We start from the raw sequence: 24333 nt of genomic DNA on the forward strand, positions 1-24333 counted from the left end.
CATATTTCATGACTGTTTAAATCAAACCTTAACTCTACTGTTTTGGGTGGGGTGGGGTGGGGTGGGGTGGTGTATATTTTTGTCATTAACAAAATCCACTTCGGGACCCTGCTTTAATATCCCTCTCTCGCTCACTACCTGGGCTTGCTAATCTGCTAACTAGCTCGCTAACTAACGGCACAGAGTATACACAGTTTAACCGGTTTGAGTTAGTTGAGTTTTAGGCTTCATTTGCTCAATACTTTGTTGATGAGCCTGAATATGGGTGGAGAGCGGAGAGCACTGTTTTTATTCCTGGAGAGTTGGAATGTGGTGGAGCGTTGCCTTTATCGATAGCCACATTTATCCAAAAAACGAACCCAATGAACAAATATCTGAATACTGAAAATGAAGGCTGCACTGCGGCTCCCAGCATGGCTTCGTTCGGTGAGTCATTCGCTGAGTCATTCGCTCACTTGTGCATACATGATGCCACTCAGGGCACAGAGTGTACACGAATTAACCAGAGCTTCGTGGAGGTGTTCTAATTTGGGGTGTAAAGCTGAAAAAAGGAACTGTAGCCTTGCCATGCTTCGTTGTAAATAGGTTGCTGTAGTGTTTTAGGCTTCTTTCAAGACTTTTGTCTCGACAAGGCTCAATACATGTAAAGTGGAGGGTTGCCTTTATCAATAGCCATATTTATCCCAAAAAAACGAATATCCGAATCTCAAAATTATACACCGAATTCCTACCCAACGATTGAATATCTGTATATTTGAGGCCAGCCCTAAAACTCTAAACAGATTAACTGCTATTTTCTTTCAATTGGCATGTTGTGTTCATGAAGGACAGCTGCATCCTTTATTAACTACTCTTAGGTCGTCTTGGTGTTCTGTCTGAATGTGTTCCACTTTTGTAGAGCCGATTTAAGTTGTGTTAAATGCTAAACGGATGATGTTACTGTGCTATACGTTATCTGTGCTTGTGTTATTGATCACATGTACATATGGGCTGCCTGAATACTGACATCCGCCACCCAGGCTAATGTAGGTTCAGTTGTTTATGCTCTGACCTGCGCCTCTGAGATCAACATCTGTGACATAGTTCTAAGTAGCCTGCTTCCATAATAAATGTATTCTCTCTTTTTGTATTTTAATAACTTGTCTTTATTTATTGAACCTGCAGCACAGTCAGTGCCACTTTAAAAGCAATATAAATGTACAGAATATAGGTTCTGTCCTAAATATTGCATTAGAAATTCATTTGTTTAGAGCATTGTTTGCTTTATTATTTCCATGAGTGCCTAAGGGCAGAATCCTTATCAGACGTGAACTATGAGATAAATAGATGTAAGATAAGTGTAACACCTGTTAAATAAAGCTGGTTAACAAAAAGAAACTGTGAAGAATTTGCATGTTTGTTAATATAAGCTTGGTAGGCTCTATCTTTTCTGGGTCTGTTTCACATGCTTATGTTAAAATGCTTGTGTGGTCCTCTCGGTTGCCATGGCTTGATTAAGACTTGGAGTATGAATAATATATTTGCTTGTGTAATGCAACAGAGGGGGTCTGGAGTCTGCGTTTTTATTCATTTATTTATTTAAATATAAGCCTGGACCTGTTGACGTATTGTAAAGCAAGTCTGCATTGTTTTCTTATAAATACAATAATATTTAAGTCTATGGAAAATAAAATTGGTCCTGCATGGAGTGTGTGGGGTTTGGTTTATTTTATTTTATTTATTTATTTTTTTTTTCTTCCTCCTCCTTTTTCTCAACGACACTCACTTAGATTAATTTGTAAACACATATATTAGGCCCATTCCTGGGTATTTATGCTCTGTTTATTTGTTTATTGCATATGTTTATGTAATAACGCCGATTGTGTAAAACTACTCAATTTGATATACACTAATCAGCCATAACATTAAAAACGGCTTGTTTGTTACGAGGCTCAGCGTCCATTTAATCAGCTGACCATAAAGATGCATTTTGTTGTAATCAGCACCACTGACTATATTTTATTGTTCTACAGTTATTGTCTGTCCATCTCATGCTCTGCATATTTTGTAAGCCCTTTTTTTTTTATCAGTTGGATTTGAATACTTTGGCCTGTAGTAGCTGCTGGATATCAGGGCCTTGCTTTCAATCAGAGCTTCAGTACACGTTTCTGTATCCGCTGGGAAACAGCCAACATGGTCATTATCACGCAGCGCTGAGAGGACGGGTTGGAGAGATAGAGATATAGAGCCAGAATGTGGAGGGAATAAATCACCCTGGAAAGCCATAGTCTAGAGGCTGCACTTATTTTTCATCTGCTGTCTGAAGTTCTATAACAGTCCTGAGAAGATACAGGGGTACTGTATGTTATGTTCAGTTGCATGTGCTGTAGTTTGTTTTCATCCCAGTCATGGAGTCCGATACCTGTTATTGGTTGGTGTGGGAGCAGTCGATCAAGCCATTCTTTATTTGCCTGTGTGGCACACGTTCCACAGCGATGTGTTAAGCCTCACGCCCCAACAATGGAACACAGTTTGCCATGCTGGCAGTCAAACAGGGAGCAAGCTTTATCGCTGTGAATGCTAACAAAATACGCTATGTGCCTGGGAGGAATGTGTGACTTCATTTGTTTGCTCTCTGCATATGGTGGTCCCGTATATACATGTGTTTGCACATAAATCAAATAAATGCCACAGATTTTGTGCAGTGACTAAAGAAAGTGCTTGAAGATTGACTTGGGGAATTCAGATTTTGAGAACTTTCACACTTATTCCTCCACACCCAAGAACCAGACAAACCTGCAGAACCAGTGCTAGGGAGAACGATAGAGGCTTGTTTGATATGAGGATCCCTTCAGCCGAATCCTCAGCTTAACATTCAGAAGATAAGATTTTGCGGTTAAAATGGAATTTTAAACTGTGCACATCATTTACATTGTTTTGATTGAGAAAATATCATTTTTTCCCCTTTGATTTTCAGAAGAAAAGGTAGGTAATTATAAAAGTCTAAGGTCTTTTTGCAGTACACAGTAGTAGTATTTTAAATTGGAAATCATAATGACCACATCAAAGTTTCTAGGTGTGTGAACTCCTGTTTTGTGCAGTTACAAGTGAGACAATCTATAAAATTATTTGTAAGATGCTTCTGAGTGACTGTAGCAGGAAATGCAACAGAACAGGTCTTGGATCATTAAGAAAGGACATTTTCTGCAGTGCAGGGGGATTGAGTAAATCTGTTGGTATAAACTTTTATATAGAATTGATACAGCCAAGCCTAATGAGCAGCAGCGAGGGCTAAATTACTGAAAACTATGTTCCTGAGAAGAGTAATTTGATCTCTCTCCCTCTCTGAGGCTGTGTGTGTACAGTGTTAGCACATGGAGCCTTACGTGGCTATTTCTATATTCTACACTAGCCTATCTATGTTAAAAGTTTAGGGTACGTGCCTTAATATTATTAATAAACTTTTTACCGGATTACTTTCGAATAAACCAGATTCGATCACTGCAATATAATTCTGGTTAAAATAGTATTAATAGTATAATAGTTTTAAGAAACAAAAAATTGCTTGCCATCTAAAAAAAAAAAAAAAAAAGTAGATGTAAGAATGATCTGAAACAATTGTACATCAAAGGCACACATGTCCCCTTAGTCTGAGCTTCTGCCTCTTTAAATGGAGATGGCTGTGAGGGCCCCACTTTCTTCCAAAAGCTTTTTGTTCTGCAGAGGACAAACACATGGGTACACACACACACTTACATCACTAGTGATGACCTTTCATAGTTTTTGCTCACTCAGCTCAGAGGAAGCTTCCAACTCTCACCGTATAGCCCTCAGATCTATGTGAGTTCTGATAGGCTCTCAGCAGCACACTCCACAGCAAACAGGATTTACAACCTGCACACACTGAGGGGTGTAGGATACTTTTTGATAAACATTATCACAGCATTAGCCTTTGCAGTATTAATATCATAAAACAGCCAATGTTCAAATTAGTCTTTTTTTACATGAAAATGTACATGCTGGCTTTGAAATGAATGAATGATTCAATCCTGTAGCAAATGTAGCCAGAAGTAACACATACTAATGATGGATTGTATTGTGTTTTCTTCTATATGTGGGGTAGTAGTACTTCCGTATTTTCAACATGATGGTCTGCTTTTGGCAGCTCATCCTAAGGAAAGTGTTTTATTTAAGTTTTAGTGTCTGTACGTCATTAATTATTTATACTAGTTAGTAATGTACTGTTAAACATTAAGCATACGATCACAAAATATCAGTTACGAAGCCAAGGTTTAGAGCGCAGCTGAATTCAAAAAAATGTGTTGGCATGGACTATTGAATCTTCTACAGGGATAAGTTATACACCAAAACATTTGTTAAATATATTAACTCATTTTTCATGCTAGCAAATAGATTTACAAATAATATTCTTGGCAGCCTCAGAGTAAGCTAATTCTTGTGTTTTGTCTTATATAGCACTCACGATTCAACACATTTTCTGAATGTCTTGCTTGATGAGGTCTGGGTCCTGTGGGCGTAGGGCAGTGTGGGTGACAGTGATAGACTGCTGAAAGTTCTAAGATGTTCTACAGTTCTATGTTTACCACTCATAATTAGCCTAAGTTAGAACTAACATGGTCGCCATGACGGGGCTTTGTTTGTGCTCAGTCTACTTCAGTAGCTCTCAAATTGTCACCAAGAATCCTATCTTTCTCTTATCATTTGGCACACCCATGTGTTTTTCCTCAAGTCACCATTTAGTAGCGTATAACACCGAAATTGCATAATTGGTGTTTTGCCGTGTATTGTTCAGCCCTAGTGCACAGTGTTAGATTGGGTTTCAGTTTCATCAGTTGTTCATACAGTTTTTGTATCTGTATTTCCTTAGGGGAAAAATGACACCCCTGTGAAAATGGAAGCTTCACCTTGTGCAACTGTGTTTTAGCATCTGTATGCTAAAGACATTAGTAGTTCTGGACTGTGTCTTCGGTGCAAATCTTATGAACAACTTCTGTCTAATAATTGGAGATGGATATGATAGCTTTAGCCTTCACATATATATAGAAAAGTCACACCCACACGGATTCATCTATGGCATCTTAGAGATGTGTTTGGGTTGGTCATCTGGGTTGGTAGTGTTTGCTGTGTAGGTCATTAACTATGATCCAGTTATTTTTTTCTCTTATTTCCATGATGGATGAATCTTGGAGAGTTTTATGTTTTGTTGCCTTACTTTACACCTTTAATCACCTTTTTGCTTTACACTGAATATATGCCACATCTGATATCTGCCACCATAGATTACAATTTAACCCTGGGCTGTCCCTTTGCTCTTCACTACAAACCTTTATGCTTATGTGGTTGAGTTAGCATTTTCCACAATCTAAACCCAAACCTTCTACCCTGCACCTGCTACATTTTATTTAGCATTCATCTGACTGGCTTGGTGTTATTTGCCTAATGTTTGCTTACACGTTCATTGCTACATCCTCTGTTGCCGTTTGAATTCTAGAGAGGAATTTCTCAATGAATCTTTTAGTTGGGCTAAGAATGTCCACGATTTTAACCAATTTTATGTTTGGGTTTTAGTGGGAAACATAACGCTTTGAGCTGACTTTGGACCAGTCATATTAAGTTCTGCTATTAAAGTCTATATTTGGTGCAAAGGAAGAAACCATAAATGCCATGTCGTTAGATTCCTGTGGTTATTTGATTTGATAGAGGAAAACATGTGGAATGGTTTTGACATGCCATGGCTCAGTATCAATTAGAAGGGAAGCACCTATGAAGGGTATTTCTTTTACTCATTAACAGTAAGTTCAATCTACCCTAGTGCATGCTGTGCTCCAAGGCATGATAGGACACATACCTTTTAGCCTTACATAAACAGTGGTTATTGCTCTCGAACACTTTCTGCTGACATCAGGAGTGGTACCACAGTGAAGAGCATGGGAAGGGCTTTCACACAGTGTGCTGCCTTGTATAAAAGCATTTTAGTGTCTTTAACCAGAGAGGTTGAATTCTTATTGTAAACACAAATCAGCAGAACTATATCATTATGCACTTAAAATCAGATATTTGTAAAATTTAGTTTTTAAGACAGAGAAAGACAACACATTCTAGATGTTTGCTCAAAAGACACAAGGTAAATTTAACAAAAAAGATTACTGTATTTGCACTCTTCCCTATTTTTGTGGATTACAGTTTATGAACAAAACCATCAAAGTATAACGAGAACAAATATAGCGGTATTTTAAGCTGTGATTATTATATAAAGTTACTGATTGATGGGACGCTGAAATGTCTGCCCTGAATGAGGAGAGTAATCCTGTGGCACTTTGTGGCAGTATGACAGTGAGTCACCACCCTAAACCTGGAACTTTGTCACTAGGGAATCCCAGGCATCTTGGGTATGGCTTCACATACACACTCAGTTCATCTTTGTAAAGGCAGCTCCGTTCAGTGACTGTACACTGATTGTAATAAAACAGGAAGCATGCTACTACGGCCTGGATTTTATTAAGTAAATAGAATTACTGGAACTTGGTTGCCACAAAGTTTGTAGCCGTGTAAGTATGTGCATTTTGTGTTTATTTAGGCATTTACTACTTTTTTTTTTCAGTGTGTGTGTAAGTATAGTATACGTGGACCTATACCCTCAGAAAAGACTGAATTTTTTGTGTTTGTTTTATTTTTTATAAATTTAAACTTTTTATGGTTTCTGAGCCACTTAAAATGTTCTCATTTCTTAATATATTTTTTTCTTCTGGGCTGAGCTCCAGTGGGAGAACCTGCTTTTAATTTTCAGATGTAAAGACGATGAATGAACAGGCCTTTGAAAAGGCAGAGTCTGAGTAAGAAATGCTTGCGTTTGCTATTTGGGCATATCACCACACGTGTAAAACTGAAGTGAGAAAAGGAAGAGGATAAGGCCAGACTCCTCTATGTGGCTTCACATTTCTCAGAGGATGGAAGGAACTGAGATGGGGAAGCTACTCTGTACTGAAGTGGATAAAAATATTGTTGAGACCACCTTTTAACTTTGACAAAAGAAATGATTTCACGTTGATGAAACTCTCATTTCGCAGCCTGCAGTCTTCAGTGTTCGCTCCAGATCCAGACACTGGTCCTAATGCTGTCATTGGGAGCTGTGGGGTGGAGTTGCTTAAAGCCTGCCCACGTTCAGCTCACTAAATTATAGGCTTCCCATGCTAAAATAAATACTGTCAAGCTAGCCTTAAGCACTTTTACTGCCACAAGTGTGCAGCTGACAGGGCAGCTTTCCCCAAGGACAACAGTGAAGTCATTATTGATGAAAGAGAGCGAGAGAGACAGACAGAAAATAGGATAGAGGCCCAAAGCTGTAAGATGTGAGGTTTGGTCGGGTGTCGCCCTCTCAGCGGTTTGCGTGTGTGTGTGTGTTTATTTAATCTGCAGTTTTAAGTGATAAATTGACTTGTTCAAATCTTCAGAGCCATGTTCAGATGAATGTGTGGCAGAGCTGAGCACAATCTGTGCACAATAGATACAGCTAAAGATCTGTACACATTTCTTCCGTACCTTGACTGCTAACACTGCAGATGCATGGACAGAATCATAGGAAATGTTTAGAGTCGTCTGATCTTCAGATGCAGTTAGAAATGCTATCCATTTGCTTTTGAAGTACACATTTGTGGTCATTAGCAAACAGGAAAACCATCAGCAGCTGTGTGGAATGCCATTCACTCCTAACTGATCCCAAATCAGCTCTTATTCTACATCTGAAGATCACCGTCATCACAAACAGAGTTTAGTTTTACAGACCTGGTCGGAAATACTACTGGTGGCAGCTCATGCCAAGTTACTGCTTGATTGTTGACTTTTACTGACACACCCTTCAAACCCCAGCTTGTGGCATGTGTAGGATTCAATCACAGCTTGTGTAAAGAAGATTAGTGTGTGTGTGTGAGCAAGTTACCTGTGTGTGTCTGTAGAGGGTGTGTGTGTGTGTGTCTGTCTGTTTGTTTACACACATCAGTGCTCTGTTGTAATGCTACAGATTAAAGAGGTTTATCTCTGTCAATGGCCTTGTCACAGCCAAAGGACACGTACAATGACTAATGTCAACGGCGACAGTATTAGCTCCAAAGGTTTTAGTCGGACATGTCAAATCAAATGCTGCAGTGAAAACCCATGGTTTCCCCCAGTTTCCTTCCTTTGTTGAAACAGGATGGTTTCCGATATGCCTCACCACATTTTACGAGGATAACTGTATGAGCCAAAACGACTGGGGTCCATTCATGACCTGAAGCAGGAACCAGGGGCTGCAATCAATGAGCTGTAAAATTTACAAAATGCTCTCCACCTATTTCATAATCACTGTTATGTAAAACTAATGGATTGTTCAACAAAAAGGAAAAAACCAAGACATAAAAAAAATGTTTATGTATAAACCAATACCAGCACTATATATTATTATATTTTGTCTTCAGTACCTCCATCATTTGGAGATGTCAAAAAGAACATATATTTCCAAAATCTAAGTACAATATATTTAATTTTGACTGCTTTGGCGGTATTAAGGGCGGCACGGTGGCGCAGCAAGTAGTGTCGCAATCACACAGCTCCAGGGGCCTGGAGGTTGTGGGTTCGATTCCCGCTCCGGGTGACTGTCTGTGAGGAGTGTGGTGTGTTCTCTCTGTGTCTGCGTGGGTTTCCTCCGGGTGCTCCGGTTTCCTCCCACAGTCCAAAAACACACGTTGGTAGGTGGATTGGCATCTCAAAAGTGTCCATAGGTGTGAGTGAATGTGTCTGTGTTGCCCTGTGAAGGACTGGCGCCCCCTCCAGGGTGTATTCCTGCCTTGTGCCGAATGATTCCAGGTAGGCTCTGAACCCACCGCGACCCTGAACTGGATAAGCGCTTACAGATAATGAATGAATGAATGAATGGTGGTATTAACTAATAGCTGTTTGTGACCAGAAATGTAATAAACGAATGGATGTTCGGTAATACAGAGTTTGTATTTGTTACTGAAATTTTTATTCATATTCTGACTATAGATGATAGATACAATGGTGATACCGTATAACACTGAATTGGAGATATACTAGCATACTCCCTGAATCCATGCTGTTTTACCTTGTCGTGCCTGCTTCTCGAGCTACTGCAGGGTGTTGAACCCAGCTCTGCTGACTAGTGTGAGCTAGTCTGGAGCAGTTAAACCTCCCTTTGCCCTCTCCATTAGTTACTGATGGAGATTTAACCTGCCTGTGGTACGCAAACACGACTGTGTCCCAGCTGTATTACTGTGTATACCCCAGTGATGCCGGGAAACTGTATGATATTAAGATGAAATGTGATACTGTGCAAACTTAATATTCACAGAGAATTTTTATTCTTTGCTTGAAAAATAGATAGCGTGTTTGTGTTGCTATGTACATTATTAAGGCGAGTTCTTGTCCAGCTTATCAGCTTATTTATTTATTCTCATGGTTTCAGTGTGGTAAACAACTTGGACAGCAGTGGTGAAAAAAATCTACCATTGCTCTGAGTGTCACACGGGGAAAGAGCGGTTAGTGTTTTGCTAAGTGAGGCTGTGATGTAGGCAAAAAGCAACATGTTTGTATTGCTGTTGATGTCACAACAACTGTTTTGGAAATGACCTCACGCCTCAAGACAAACACAACCATGAGCTTTCCCAGACTAATTCAGCCCTCCACTTGAAGAAAAAGTCTTTTTGTGATTAAACTCACACTAGTGAGAGTTCCCTTACAAAATCTGTGCGAATGTGTTGTGCATAAGTCTTAAAATATATCTTTCCTCCGTTTTAGAGATTCAGTGTTGCTTTATAAGGGACCCTTCAAAGCAGCTGGGAATTGAAGATGCATGTCCACGTGTTAAGTTCACCAAGATTTTACACAGAAGTCTTAAGGGAATTCCATAGAAAGCAATCGCTCTGTTGACATTCATTCATTCATTCATTCATTCATTCATTATCTGTAACCGCTTATCCAGTTCAGGGTTGTGGTGGGTCCAGAGCCTACCTGGAATCATTGGGCGCAAGGCAGGAATACACCCTGGAGGGGGCGCCAGTCCTTCACAGGGCAACACAGACACACACACACACATTCACTCACACCTACGGACACCTTTGAGTCGCCAATCCACCTACCAACGTGTGTTTTTGGACTGTGGGAGGAAACCGGAGCACCCGGAGGAAACCCACGCGGACACTGGGAGAACACACCACACTCCTCACAGACAGTCACCCGGAGCGGGAATCGAACCCACAACCTCCAGGCCCCTGGAGCTGTGTGACTGCGACACTACCTGCTGCACCACTGTGCTGCCCCTCTGTTGACATTATGCTGGATAAAAAATTATTGTGAAATCTTGATCAGTGATATTAATTTTACAAGATGGCAACTGATCTTTAGTCACGGCTTTGTTTGTGGATGTATAAACGTGCAGAAGATCCTTTGTTGCCAATGACAGGTGTGTTTTTAACTGTGTTAATAAATTAGTGCAGTATGCTGGAGTTTTGTATAAAGCTTATATTCACGTATCAATAATAAATATCAGGGGTTTTATGTCTAACTCCACTACAGACTTCAAGAATGTGTATGATGTAACATAGCCATTGAACTACAGGGATTTTTTAAATGTCACTTGTATTTAACAAAATGTCAGACTTGCTGTACCTCACCGCCTTTTTCTCAGCTGGCCTTTAGTTGTAATCAATGCCAAGTTTGTGAGTGACATTTGGCAAACTGTAACTCTTGTTCCCAGGCATGGAGATGTTACACAGTGCCCGGAATTTCATTCTCATGTGCTGAAGTTTAACCTGGAATGACCTTGCACTTAATTAAGAACCATTCAAATGAAAGTTTTAAAAATGTGCTGGTTTAGCCAAATATTGTATGCACCACCAAAACCGTTTCCACCTTAATGGTTATAAAGGCCGCAGAGTACTAAAAATCAGGCTTAAGGATTATATGTGTAATGCTATTATTACCAGCTTTTAATTTAATGAGCTGCATTTTTAGATTGCATTTAGCTTTGTATAAATATTTGTAAATATCATTATCTCAGAATGTAACCAGAGCATTTTGTTTTTGGTGTTTGTTGTTTTAGTGTCTGAAGATGAATGTCTTTCTGCACAATAACAGATAATCACTAAAACGTTAGCTGTGTTTGTCCTATACCATCCTTCAGAAACATTTGTCAGTTATTCTTCTACATGGTCTACAATCCACTTAATACTTTGTTTTTGTGAACTAAGACGTTGCCTTACACTTTTGGAAGCCATTCAAGAATGTTTCTGTTTTGTCAACATGAAGAAGAAAATGTTACCTAAAATTGCTTCTGTGCCACAGGTACAGGAGTATAATCACATGTAATTAGCCTACAGGTAACCGCTGTAACAATAGAGACATTTACAGAGTACAAATGATATAATTGCAGGAGCTTTAGAAAAGGTGCTGTCTGAACATGCAATTAGTGTATCACTCTACATATTTTCTTTTATCGTCTTTGTTGGAACAATGGGGGATAGGTCCTCCCCTTGTGAGTCTTGGATCCACCCAAGGTTTCTTCCTCTTTCTTCCTTCTTGAGTGGATCCCTGAATTATTGGTTAGATGTGAAAATGATGCCTGAAATCATCATTAAATATTGTTATTTTAAATATAGAATAGTGAATGGCATAGCCTTAAAAACTGGATATCAGCTTTGCTTATGTTTCTATTGTTCATGCAGGTGCCTGCTCCATTATACTGTTTTATTTAGTAAAGATGAGGGAAGACTTTACCACTTTACAATAAAATGTTCCATATGAATTCATATTGAGAGTTCATATGCTACTTTCTGTGTGCTTTAGATGCTTAGGGATTGTGATTTACATATATGTACATGAAAGATATCTGGCGTTGGTCTCAGCTCACGAGGCACATCCTTGATTCAAAGCATTGCCATCTGTACTCCACATGAAGCAGCTTTGGAACTAAAGATGCTAGCTCAGACACAATGTTCAGAGCTAAAGCCACGTCTCTGCTGACCTAACCACTACTCAGTTTGTGTTCATTTGTTTCTTCAGATTCTTCTGAGTAATTGATAAAGCAGATTATCCCCTTGTTTTGTATGGTTGCTTTCAGCAAAGACTAACATTTTCAGTCAGGATTTGGAACCTAATTGTTCATCTGCAGAAATGAGTAAACCTATCATTTCGCCTACCATTGCAGCCTGTTGTTTACTGAGATTGAAGGCTCTGGATGTTTAGCAGATACTAAATGCTTGGTGTATACAAAACCTGTCTGTATTCTTTTAGCTGTGTGGTACATATTGAAACAGAGGGTTTATTTTCAAGTCTCTAATATGTGAAGGCACAGCCATCTGTCATGAAGATATCTGAATAAGTGAGCGTTCTCAGAAAAGGGATGTTGTCCATTTTTGTCTTTTTGCTCAGTCAGCAGAGAGAGGGAGAGGGGGTGTAGGGTATGCTCTCAGGGACGGGTAGGATGTGCGAGGTTTAAAAACTGCACTGCATGTGCTTGCATGAATGCTCATCCCTCCAACCTTAATCCTTCCTCTGATGCACCACTGGCACATGTTGGACTAATCTCTTAGACTGAGAAAATCGAGGGAAACTGAGGATTGTGATGGTAGGGGGATGGAGAGAATCAAGAATAAAGGGAGAGGAAGTATGAATTGCTTGGAATGTAAAGCAATTTGTCTTTAATTGCTTACTGTAACTTTTATGTTTTCAGTGCTAGTCTCCTGCACGAGGGAGAGAGTTGGTTGGGTCGTGTCAGTGAGAGTTTGAGGTTGTGTCTTGCCACACTGCCCTCTAGTGGATTTAAATTACAGAAAATAATTAATTATTTATTTATTTTTATTATTATTTTGTTCCTTAATGCAAAGAAAACAAGTAACTAAACTAGAGCAGTTCCCTTTCACTCATCCATTTATTTGTGTAAAAATGCTGCTGATGAATGGTAAAAATAAAGCACATGAAAGACACAGTCATACTAAGTTAAGCTTGTGAGAAAACATTAAGAAAGAGTAATGTTCTCTTTGTTCAGGAATAAAATGACACCTGTGAGCTTGCTGTTGTATAAATCCCTGATTAAATATGAAACATGATGCATGAGATGTCGGGATCCTACCTGTTGCTTCAAATACTTTTACAGATCATTTACAGCCAATAAATGATCTGTCATATGAAAATACATGAATATCTCTGGAACTGTAATGGTTTGTATTAAACACGACAACAATGAGGTCAAACCTCCATATGGTAAAGTGACTACATCTCTCATTCTCACTCATTTATTTCTGTGTCCACCTGCAGAACAATGGCTGACCTGAGTCTGAGCGATGCTCTGACCGACAGTGTGCCGACGGCTGCTGAGGAGAACATGGTGGAGAGGGACTTTGTGGCTGCCCTTGAGGCTGAGCCCTTTGACGACCAGGTCGGGGAAACAGTGGGCAAGAAGGACTACATCCCACTACTAGACAATGACGGAAAGAGTAAGTTAAGCACGGTTATGATATGCTATGTGAACAGGACTGTTGGAATATTATTAATAGTGTACAATAATAAACAAACCTCTGAGAGTGGAGTTGTGCCCCCCCCCCAACCCCACCCACCCACTGATATGCCAAGAATCATTTCAAACAGCAACATTGTCGTAGATGTAGAAAAATTAAGTATGTTAATATATGTTGCATAGTATTTGACCACAGAAGCCAAATATTTTCGCTGGTGATCTTTGACTGTTTCATCCACTGTATGTTTCGGATCACAAGGGGAGATGACATTTGACCATGTTATATCATATCAGTGAACATAGCATCACATAATCTTCTGTGTTGGGCTCGTCTGTTGGACCTTTCAAATCCTCCTGTAAGGGAGAGTCCATAATTAAATTTTCATACATTCATAAATTAAATAATCAAATTTTAATAAAGTTTGTTACTTGCTTTGTTATACTGGTTCTCATGCTGGTGCTTCAAACCTGAAGACTTTAGAAAAGCTGTGTATTCACTTTGGAGATTTAGCCTAGATAGTATACAATAATAATAATAATAATGTTTCATATAATTGCATAATTAAGTATCACTTTAAGTTTTAGCAAAACACCAGCTGTAGCAACCTTTACCTGTCTAGGGCCAAACTCATACAATACCCATAACACTTAACAGATGTCGTCTTTGAAGCTTTGAAATGAAGCCCTCAGACTTTATAGTCAAGGGTCAAGATGGTCACCATGATTCAACCATGACTCATAGCAGTCTATCAGTAACAACTTCAAAAATATATTCGTGGCCTGGCTATAGACAAGACTTTGTTTGTTTTACAACAGACATTCTGCATATGAAGGGTAACAATATCTATCACTTTGAGGCTTAATATAATCTACTCACCATTTCAGATTATTTTGAATTAATCCGTTTTTGATTTCTCTAATCTACATTTCTGCATTTTATTTATTATTATTAAGAAAGTGATGCTAGCCTAGTTTGGAATTAGAATATAAGTCTTCACTTGTTAAATCAATACTTGTTTTTTGCCTTACATAAACTAAACATATAAAATAGGTTTAAACAAAGAAAGACACCAATAAATGGTTTATTTTTGTTCTTTGTTTCACATGTAGTATATAGCTAACTTTATTTTTCATTAGCCAGCAACCAACTGTTGAACCTCTTCTGTAGAGCACTGTAGGATAACACACTAAAACATGACGTCCAAACATTGTGAACTCAGTGTTTGTGATTATTATTATTATTATTATTATTAAAACTAATCCATAAGTATTTCCCCTGTTGATGAGGCTGATCTGAGGACTAGGATGAACGCACTGGTGGACAGTGTTTGGGTCATCGTTTTTTTTAGTGATGACTCAGATGGTCATTCTCAGGCATTCTCTGGTTCTTAATTGTTTGGTTTGTATCCAAAATGATTCCAGATTGTTGCTGTGATGCTTGGATGCAGGTCTTCAGCAGACTGTTGTGTAGGTGTCCAGAAGTTCGCTCCATTTGCTCTAACAATATCACTGCCGTGCTTCAGTTTTCTTTCAGATAACAACATTGGGCAAATCGGTGATGGCTCATAGCGCTGCCATTTGGTGAATTAGCCTGGTGCATAAGCCTCTCCTATTTCTATGTAGCCCTGAGTGCTAGCACCATATTTCTTTGGATATATCATTATCTACTGAATCCACAGTAATAGACCCATTTGGCTGTGTCTAGACTGCAGATACATCCCGAATTTTGAAATTTGTACTGTGCTGTATGAAAGAGGGTGGGCATAATGAAAAAAGTGTTGATATCTATGCTACTCTTCTTTGAGTTAAAAAGTCTGTAATGTATTATGGCCATGTACACAATCTCTTGATGCATTTGGTGTGAACTAGTAACCAAATGGGGATCCATTTTCATAAAGAGAAATACCACAAAATAATACAGAGCAATACCGACAGAAATGGCTGTTTATATTTGTATATAACATAAAAATACTTTTTTCTAGGGCAGGGAATTTAGAAAAAAATCTGTCAACTTTCATGAGAAAAAAAAAGAAAATATTTGAGATTTCAGCTCAGACAGAGGTTGACTTTGACTATGACCATTTATGCCTAGGTCCCAATGTTATGATATTAGAACCACATGTGGAAGTAGCCCACATCTGTTGTCAAAGTGTTTGTACTAAGAAAGAAAGAAAGAAAGAAAGAAAGAGAGTGTAACATATAAAGGAAGTTGGTCTGGATTTGGACCTGTGTTTATGAGCATTGTGTTTGTGGTGTGTGTTAAATGGGAATTTGCCATGTAAAGTTGGTGCTGGTTTTGAATGTGTTCCAGTCAGAGACTGTTGAGAAACTGCTGGGTCCTGTAGTGATGCACTTGTATGCCTGTACGTGTGTTTGTGTGTCTGTGTGTGTGTAAGCAGAAACGGACGGCGTATTGGGGAAAGGACAACAGGATGCCCAAGGGGCACAAACACATGGTAAGAGGTATCCCCTAATGTCCGTGGATACTCTTGTTGCGACCAACCTTTATTTTATTTATTCATAATTTTTGTTTGTTTGATTTTGTTCTTCATGTTCATTTTCCTTGCCACATGTTTATCCTTTGTTTTATTATCCTGTGTATTGTTTATACTTAAATAGGAATTACTGGCTGAAATTAAAGATGGATCACTTCCAACCTAAATAATCTGAAACAGCAAAAATAAGTCAATATCCACATCTCTTTTCATGATTTTCAATGTTTCATAAACACATCAGGCCGTTTTCCAATGCACAGACTGGAGAGCTAGAAAATTGTGAGGAAACATCTTCTGCATTTTATAAACAATGTTTTTTAATTGCAGTCGTAAGCATTGCCTTTAAACAGCAGGCTCAATAGTAAAGGCACAACCCATCATGTCCATTAGTTCCAAAAATGGATAGTTCTGGTTCTGATGACATTGTTCAAGCTGCATTGTAAAATAGTATGTGTGCACACATATTGACACACACATTAACGGTTCTGCTTTAACACAATTAGATATGAAAGGTTTTGTTTGTGTAGGTACTCTTGTATGTAGTACTGCTGCACTGTGTCCAAAGGTTTGTAGATACCACTCCAAATGTGCCCCCAGTGGTCTTCAGTTGTTCCCACACTTGTATAATAGCTCAAGGTCATCATTCTTAATGCCATATGTGATTAAACTGTATAGCATTGTAACTATAATCTCTAGAGTGTTGATATACTTTTGGGATGAGTTGGCGTGGCCTTTGTGATTCAGAAGTAACCATCCAACATCAGCTTTATTAAGTTCTTATGGCCGTCATGAGAAACCGTGAATATTTCAGCCTATAGTGCAGAAACTTTCTTCAAGAGTAGTGGCTGTTACTGCTGCAAAGGGAAACAAACTCCTCCTTAATAAATACCTTAATATCAGTAGAAATTCTGGATGAACAGGTGTCAACGACCTTGTAAACCAGTATTACATTTCAAAGTCACAACAGGTTTAATAGCATGTCCTAATAGCTTTAGCTCAGACTTTTATACCTTAAAAGTTGTGCTCTATAGTTAGTGTTCTTGTTGTACTTGTTTTTTGCCTTAAAATAAAAGGCCTGTGTGTGTCTCTACAACAGTATTTTGTTTTAATAAGGTATTTTTTGACATTTATATCTCAAGTGCACAGTGTCATATCGCCACTTCTGTCCTGTTCCAATCCATGACTCAAACAGTCACAACATTGGTGGCAAATGTCATGCTCTTTAAGGGTTGAAAGTTTAGAATTGCCTTTAAGGAAAGAGACATATTTCAAATATTCCGTCTAATATATCAAAAGAACATCAGAACATCTAACCAGAAGTACATGGTGCTTTGCCCTAAATATTAGCATCCATGGAAAAGAATAGCAAAAATGACAAAAATGGTGGCTTTGTTGTGTAGAATTTTTCAGATTAAAATAAATAACTTATGGAGCCTGATTTCAGATTTTTTGTGGGACCTCATTGTGCTGTACTCAGCTGACGCTCAGATAAACAGTTGTATTGTCAGTGTCCCACTAGATTCTGTCTTCTATGGTCAACACTACCTTGTGGATTCTTATCTGGGTTGTGTTCCAATCCTGTGTTGGTTGAGGGTGTTGTATTGTAATCCAATATGCAATAATATAATAACAAACTCTAATAGTTCTCCTAGATCTTCATGGAGTTATGTAAATGCTTTCTTGTTGTTTTCTGTTTTTGTGACAGTGGGTTAGAAGAAAACCAGTTACTGTCATTTAAGAAATCTGATGTGGCCTAATAAAAAAGGCTTTTCGAAATTAGACTAATTCTGATGAATTATCGGCTTACACAGAGTGGTTGGGGTTGCTTGTTTGTTTATTTATTTGTTTGCCAACCCTACTGTCAGTGCTGGGAAAATGAGTCTCAATGTTTTTACCTGTTCTGTTTGTTTCCACCTTTTCAGTCAGGAGGCTTTACTCTGCAGGGCATTGTTTAATCTCAGTCAGTTTTATGTTTAAGCATTTATTGTTGATTTCTTTGTCATTTTTATGTTCGTTTGTTTTTATGTTTTTCTGAAAGAGGGTTTGCATGTTGAGCAGTGTAGTGCAGAAGGAATAACTGCTCATAAGGTTTTGCAGCTTGCCAGGTCAAAGCTTTTTGCTCAGCCCTTCTTGGCTTGTTCTTAATTGACCAAAGCTACTGTATATTCTGCCTTCTGATGTGTACAAGAATAGCATAGCCGCCCCTCTGACCCGAGTTCAGTCTGACATGCGGGAGCAAAAAGCTTTGGACAGAGTGAGTCAGAAGAGCCAGTGCTGCATGAAGACGGCCGCTGTGCCAGCATGACTTCCTTGCCATGGTTAGTGGCGTGTTATTAGGACGAGCCCCTAGCTCGTCTGGGAATGGCATGATCGTCTGCATGCTGAGGTCAGTTCAGCACAACACAGCGGCGGTCTGCTGCTGCCATGTTCCCTGAAGGCCACCTGCCCACTCTTCACTGCAGGCATCAGAACTACTTCTAATTTGAGTGTTTAGAAGTTGTACAAAAGAATTTAGTTTAGCAACAGTCTGTAACACACACACAAGTTACACCATTGTAGTGTTTTACAGTCTGTGTCCTTGTGGTGGTGCTGTTGGGCTCTTTCATTCACAAAACACACTCAGGATAAATTCTTTTTATTTATTTTTTTCAAAACAGATTCCATTTATCATTATCAGAGCCCACCCTTTGCCAGGCTTGTAGTATCTAGGGCAGGGAATTTAGAACGCTCTATAAGCTGCTCACGAAAGGATGATGGCCCAGGAGCTGTGCCTCTGAGCTGTGTTGTGCATGGTTTTTTGGGGGAAGGGGTTGTGCTGGGTGATATTGACAAAATTCATGAGATTGATACGTCAAATTGTCAGCATATTGGATTGATACAAAGTGGGGGTTAGTTTTAGATTTACATTTATAAATCTCAAATCTAGTACTTGGATATTATGTGCCATTTGCCTAAACTGGAATTTAGATTTTAACTCAAAAATTAATATCATTATCCTTACATTCGCAGTATATTTCACCCAGCACTACGGCTAGGGTTGGGTTTCTGTTGCCTTGCTGTGCATGCTGCATGAGGGGTTGCATGGGGACCGTAAGGGAATGGGGGTGGACTGAATTATTTTACACCTGATCTTGTAATGATTGAGTACTAACCAGCACTTTTGTTCTCTTTCCATTGCCCCCCCCCACACCACTGGAACATTTCCCCCCAACAACCCTGTCATCAAACTCTCTTCTACTTTCTTTATTTTTTCTTTGACGTCAACTGTTTCTTTCATTCTCATTCTCATTTTCACACCTCTGCCAACGTATCACCTATCATTTTGCTTCTTTTGCTCATCCATCACTTCGTCATTCATTGTCTTCTGCTTTCCATTTCCCTCCGTTCCCAACACCATCCCTCTGCTCTACTCTACTTTCTCGCCACATTGTGCTCCAGAGGATTAGCTCTGCTGCTGCTGTCAATGGCTTAGACCTGCATCTGCCTCCTAGCGCCTCCTTTCCTGCCTTCACCTCACACAGCATCAGCCACTCCACCATCCAAGAGCTCAGCAGCAGCTGCACCACAGCAGAGGAGTGTTAGGAATCCTTTGGGAAACCCAGTACCTCTCCTCTCTTTCCAGCCTCAACCCTGCTGGACTGGGTCTGCCTCAGGGGCCTTGTTTGCTGGGGGAAGAGCCAAGTAGCATTCATAGCAAGTCACCACCTGGACACCATGTCCAACTTATTTACACACAGTAAAACAAACACAGCGACAATAAATCTTTATATAAGTCCTTAATGTTTTATATGTTGACATGTATTGAATATGTTTCAAAAGATTTAATACACAATGCTCCACAGGTACAGGATTAATGGTTTTGTCCGTCACACTAAAAATCACACATTACACACTGCTCCTGCACTGTCCTGGCATGTTTGAAGCGAGATTGTGGCAGTAGGTTGTTTACAGTAATTTCCTTTTTGGAGTTTTTGCAGAACATTTGTCAATTAATTTTACAATATTGAATGCCAACAGTTAACTCAATCATCTTGAAATTCAGGGTAAGGCTGAGGTGATATAAGTATGGCAAATATTGTATAGACAGAGAACAAAGTGCAGTCGGTTGAAAAATAATTTGTTCTATTGTTTAATTATGAATCTATTAGTATTGTAAATGGGCATTGATACACAACTATTTGGCTAACCTCTTTAAGTGCCTGTGTAATATTTAAAAATTTTAGATATCCATTACAGGAAGTTGGAGGAATAATAATTGCCCACAAATAACTAAAATGCACATTTTTTGTGTGTTTTTTTAAAAGGGGACATATTATACCACTTTTGCACCACTTTCCACAGTTCCCTGGGTCCTTAGTTTGACATGCTTTGGTCAAAATACCACAAGGATCCAACAGCACAGCACTATTTACACCCTGCCTTAATAGCCCTGTTCAGAACGACAGGTTCGTAGATGAGTGAGTTACTGCTCACCTCACTACCTTCATCCATGGGGGGGGGGCAAATGTCACGATTTGTGTTGGTCCGTGCAGCCAAAAGCAGAGCAATTACTGTGCTTCTTAGCTTTGACATAATGCTAACAGATCTGGTGTTTATAGTAGAAATAATGAGTCTGCACTTGATGTAGAGAGTGAAGCTGAACGGGTTGAATGCAGCATTTTCTAAACTAGGCAACACACAAAAACATGATTGAGTTGTTATATTATGCATTTTGAGGGTTGGTAGACATTCCAGATAATACAAAGAAATGTGCATAAGTGAGGGTTTCATAACATGGCCTCTTTAACAGTACTATAAAATGTGACTGTTGCCTGTGTTTTGTATGTATGCACATTACACTTTGCTACTATGACACGAGTGCCTTAACACAACCCCACTTTATATTTAATATGTGTAATTTCATTAATCCTGTACGCATTCCTATCAGAATTAGACTGCACATAGCTAATGAATAATTGTTGCTAGAAACAGTAGTATTTATTATTACAGTTTGTCTTCGCTTATCTATAAATGTAAATTCTACATAAACTGAACAATGAAGCATTTCTGCCCCACTGACCTTGTTGTTAATATACATCCTCAGCCCATTTTTCTGCAATGTTCATTAAAAAATCAGAACTGGACTTCTGTAGGTAATTTTCCAATTTCCTCAACTCAGCCTCACTTTGAATTTCAAGATGGCAGTTGAGTAAAATGAGCTTATACCATTATAACAATTAACCCTCTTAGTCTCCATGCATACAGTCATTCAAATATGCAGCGTCAGGCCACACACTCTTCACAATACTAATTGTGTTAACTAATTTGAATTAACAAGTAAAAATCCCACAAAACACACTTAGCAAAGTAGCTTCAGATACATAGTCACCAGAGGCTCTGGATCCAAACAAGCCCTGGCTGCTGAGGCCCTGGCTGTTTGTTTAAGACAGGACTGGGCAAGTCATGTGGAATGGACTTTTTCAGGGCATTGTAGCTCTTGGTAAGATGTGATATGTCTGGTAATGACAGACTGCTGTCATAGACGACCATCGCTGCATGTGCCCTCCTATGCCCCAGCCTGCAGGAAGCTCCCCACACGCTAATTATCAAAACGGTGCATGGGGTGAGTGCATTCAGCCCCTCTGCTGTATCTTTGAATTTTTCTTTCTTTTGGCTAATTTTACAAGCTGATTTTTCATAGCACCACCCTGCCCCTGCATGCACATGCATATGTACATGGCCAACAAAGAGCATAGTTTTTCAAGGCCTATTGTTTCCTTTAAGGCACATAAGGTCAAAAAAAGGACACTGCACTTTCTGCATTTGTGCCATGTACTTAAATATAACTAATAGTAATTTCTGTTTCCTGTTTTAATATTTTTAATAATTAATAATTTTAATAATGTTTTAATAATTTTAATAATAAGAGCACTCAAACTTTCAGCATAGAGTTGAGCACAACAGCTGACAATTGATAGATTAATCTCAAAGCTCACACTGAAATTGTGACAGCCATGTTATATGCTGAGAAAAACCCTTCTTTCACATTTCCACGTTTAATCCAAGCTTATTCTGTTTCAAGGCTGAAATCAGCAAAACGTTCTAGCGACTTCTCCTTTGCTTCATGCACAGTTGTGATTAGTTGAGTGGGGTGTCAATCCTAATTTTTGAAACTGTCAATGGATACGTTTCTCTCGACTTTTTCAACAGAATAAAGAAATAACACAATAAGAAAACAATGTAAAAAGTGCTTCTACACTTACCCATTGACATCTATTCCTAGCGTGCTTGGTTTCAACTGATATTTTGGTTTTTATTGCTAGAGAAGGTACAAGGAAAATTCGCAGGTGTCATCAGCTGTAATCAACGATGTTCTCTGCCAAATTATTCTTTTCATAGTTTAACGTTTGTGAGTAAAATTATTATAAACAACATACACCACATACTAATAATTACAGTGACCATCCTGTACACACATGACCTCTCTCTCTGCTAATGTCTTAGCAATTGTCTGAATTGCAGAGGCATCAGCCATTCTAATCTCTCTCTCTCTCTCTCTCTCACACACACACACACAAAGAATAACACTGCCAGTCCTGCTTCTTGTCAGCACCCTGTCTCAGCAGCTTTTACATAACCACTGCTTCCAGGCTGTTTGTCTAACACTGCAGTCAGCTTGATTTTAGATTTAATATGTTGTTTTCTGTCTCTGTGTAACACAACTTTCTGACACTGTTTTCTCAATGATTTTTCGATGCTTGAATCTAAATCACTCTTCCTTTGTCTGACAAAAACCTTGAATATGGATTTTACAGTTGCAAAAGGATTATATGTCTCTACAACAGTGACCAACTTTGTGTTTAGAATTATATTTGTTACATTGCTCTTAACTTCAGTGATCAGTCTCCATACACTGCACATTTTCATAGTCTCCTGCCATACAGCACCAGACTGAGGTTGTTAATTAGCTGATGTTATGACTCAGTTGTGTTAGAATGGTGAAACACAAAACAACACGCATTACAGGAGTGGAGAAACTGACTCAGTCTTTGTTTTGAACTTGTCAGCTTAAGAAGAATTTTTAAATTGCTCATTTGAACAGCACATTTCTGAACGTTTTTAACACTGTAGTGTAATATAGACACCTGCATTTCTTAACAGATTGTAGTCTATTGTGAATTTTACTGTAAATTGCAAGTTTATTTGAAAATTTCAGTGCTTCACCCAGCTCTCCCGAAGCTCTGTGTGATAGTGTAGACTACAACTGATCAACGCTTTTTCATATTTGTCTGCAACTGACTAATAAAAAATCTTACCTAATGGCAAGTCTGAAATGTTATTGTCTTTCTTGGCCTCTTGAAATTTGGTAGGCTGCTTTAATGTATATAAATTATTTTGAACTTCCACAGAAACTTTATTTTTGTTCTTATTCCTTATGTATTTATTTTATTTGACAATATTACACTAATTAATATTACACTAAAGTTTAGTGTTACAGACCTTCCTCTTGTCTTTATATCAGAATTGTTAGTTTTCTTGTTTGTGTTTAGAGAAAAGTCAACTATCACTTGTGCTCTACACGTGAAAGCTTGAACTTACTGTGAAAATATTGCACATCTTTAGAACACATTGCATTTTAATCTCTCTTTTGAAAGGAGTACTTTCATCGGAAGACTTTTTTCTGGAAGCTTCTTCCACATTCAGAAACAGCTCAAGGATTAACACAGCCGTTGTCATCCCTTTGATTCAGTCTTTAAAACGCTCTCCGGATTTTCCGCAGCCTCACCAGTGAAGTTGTGGAATGAGCTGCAGAAAGCTCTTCTTCGTGCCGTTGTTCAGGATCCAAAATAATACCCAGCTTTTAATGTCAGTTGATTTTCAAAACCATTTGCCTTTCCCTCACAGAGAACCTCATACTGAATGAGCAATTTGAGAAGTTATCAGAACTAAACATAGTGGGCAACATCAAGCCAAACACTCATGATTTCTACTGTGTGGTAATAAGCTGGATTTTGTTGCTACACAAACGCATGCAAGATAATTTCTCAAGAACAAATGAAAAATGTGTGCCATTATATAGGCTATATTGTCAAAAGTATTCACTCACCCATCCAAAACATTGAATCACTTCCATGGCCACAGGTTTATAAAACCAAGCACCTCGGCATGCAGACTGCTTCTACAAACATTTTTGAAAGACTGGGTCGTGAAAGTTCCTCACTACTGAATATCCAACAGTCAGTTGTTAGTGGTATTATAACAAAGTGGAAGAGACTGGGAATGTCAGCAATTCAGCCACAAAGTGGTAGGCCACAAAAAATGACTGAGGCACATACTGCAGAGAGGTCGCCAACT

The 24333-nt window shown here is 38.8% G+C and overlaps 1 protein-coding gene across 6 annotated transcripts in view; it reads left to right on the plus strand.

Moving 5' to 3' along the window:
• LOC136708267 (microtubule-associated protein tau) overlaps nt 1-24333 on the plus strand; it is an 82435-nt gene that overhangs the window by 2825 nt on the left and 55277 nt on the right. For all 6 annotated transcript variants that reach the window (XM_066682692.1, XM_066682696.1, XM_066682695.1 and 3 more), the window contains exon 2: nt 13306-13484. In XM_066682692.1, the coding sequence (XP_066538789.1) occupies nt 13310-13484 (175 nt within the window). In that variant the 5' untranslated portion in view covers nt 13306-13309. The remainder of the gene's footprint in view (nt 1-13305; nt 13485-24333) is intronic.

Source organism: Hoplias malabaricus, chromosome 10 (genome assembly GCF_029633855.1).
Source record: "Hoplias malabaricus isolate fHopMal1 chromosome 10, fHopMal1.hap1, whole genome shotgun sequence".
Classification (NCBI taxonomy): domain Eukaryota; kingdom Metazoa; phylum Chordata; class Actinopteri; order Characiformes; family Erythrinidae; genus Hoplias; species Hoplias malabaricus.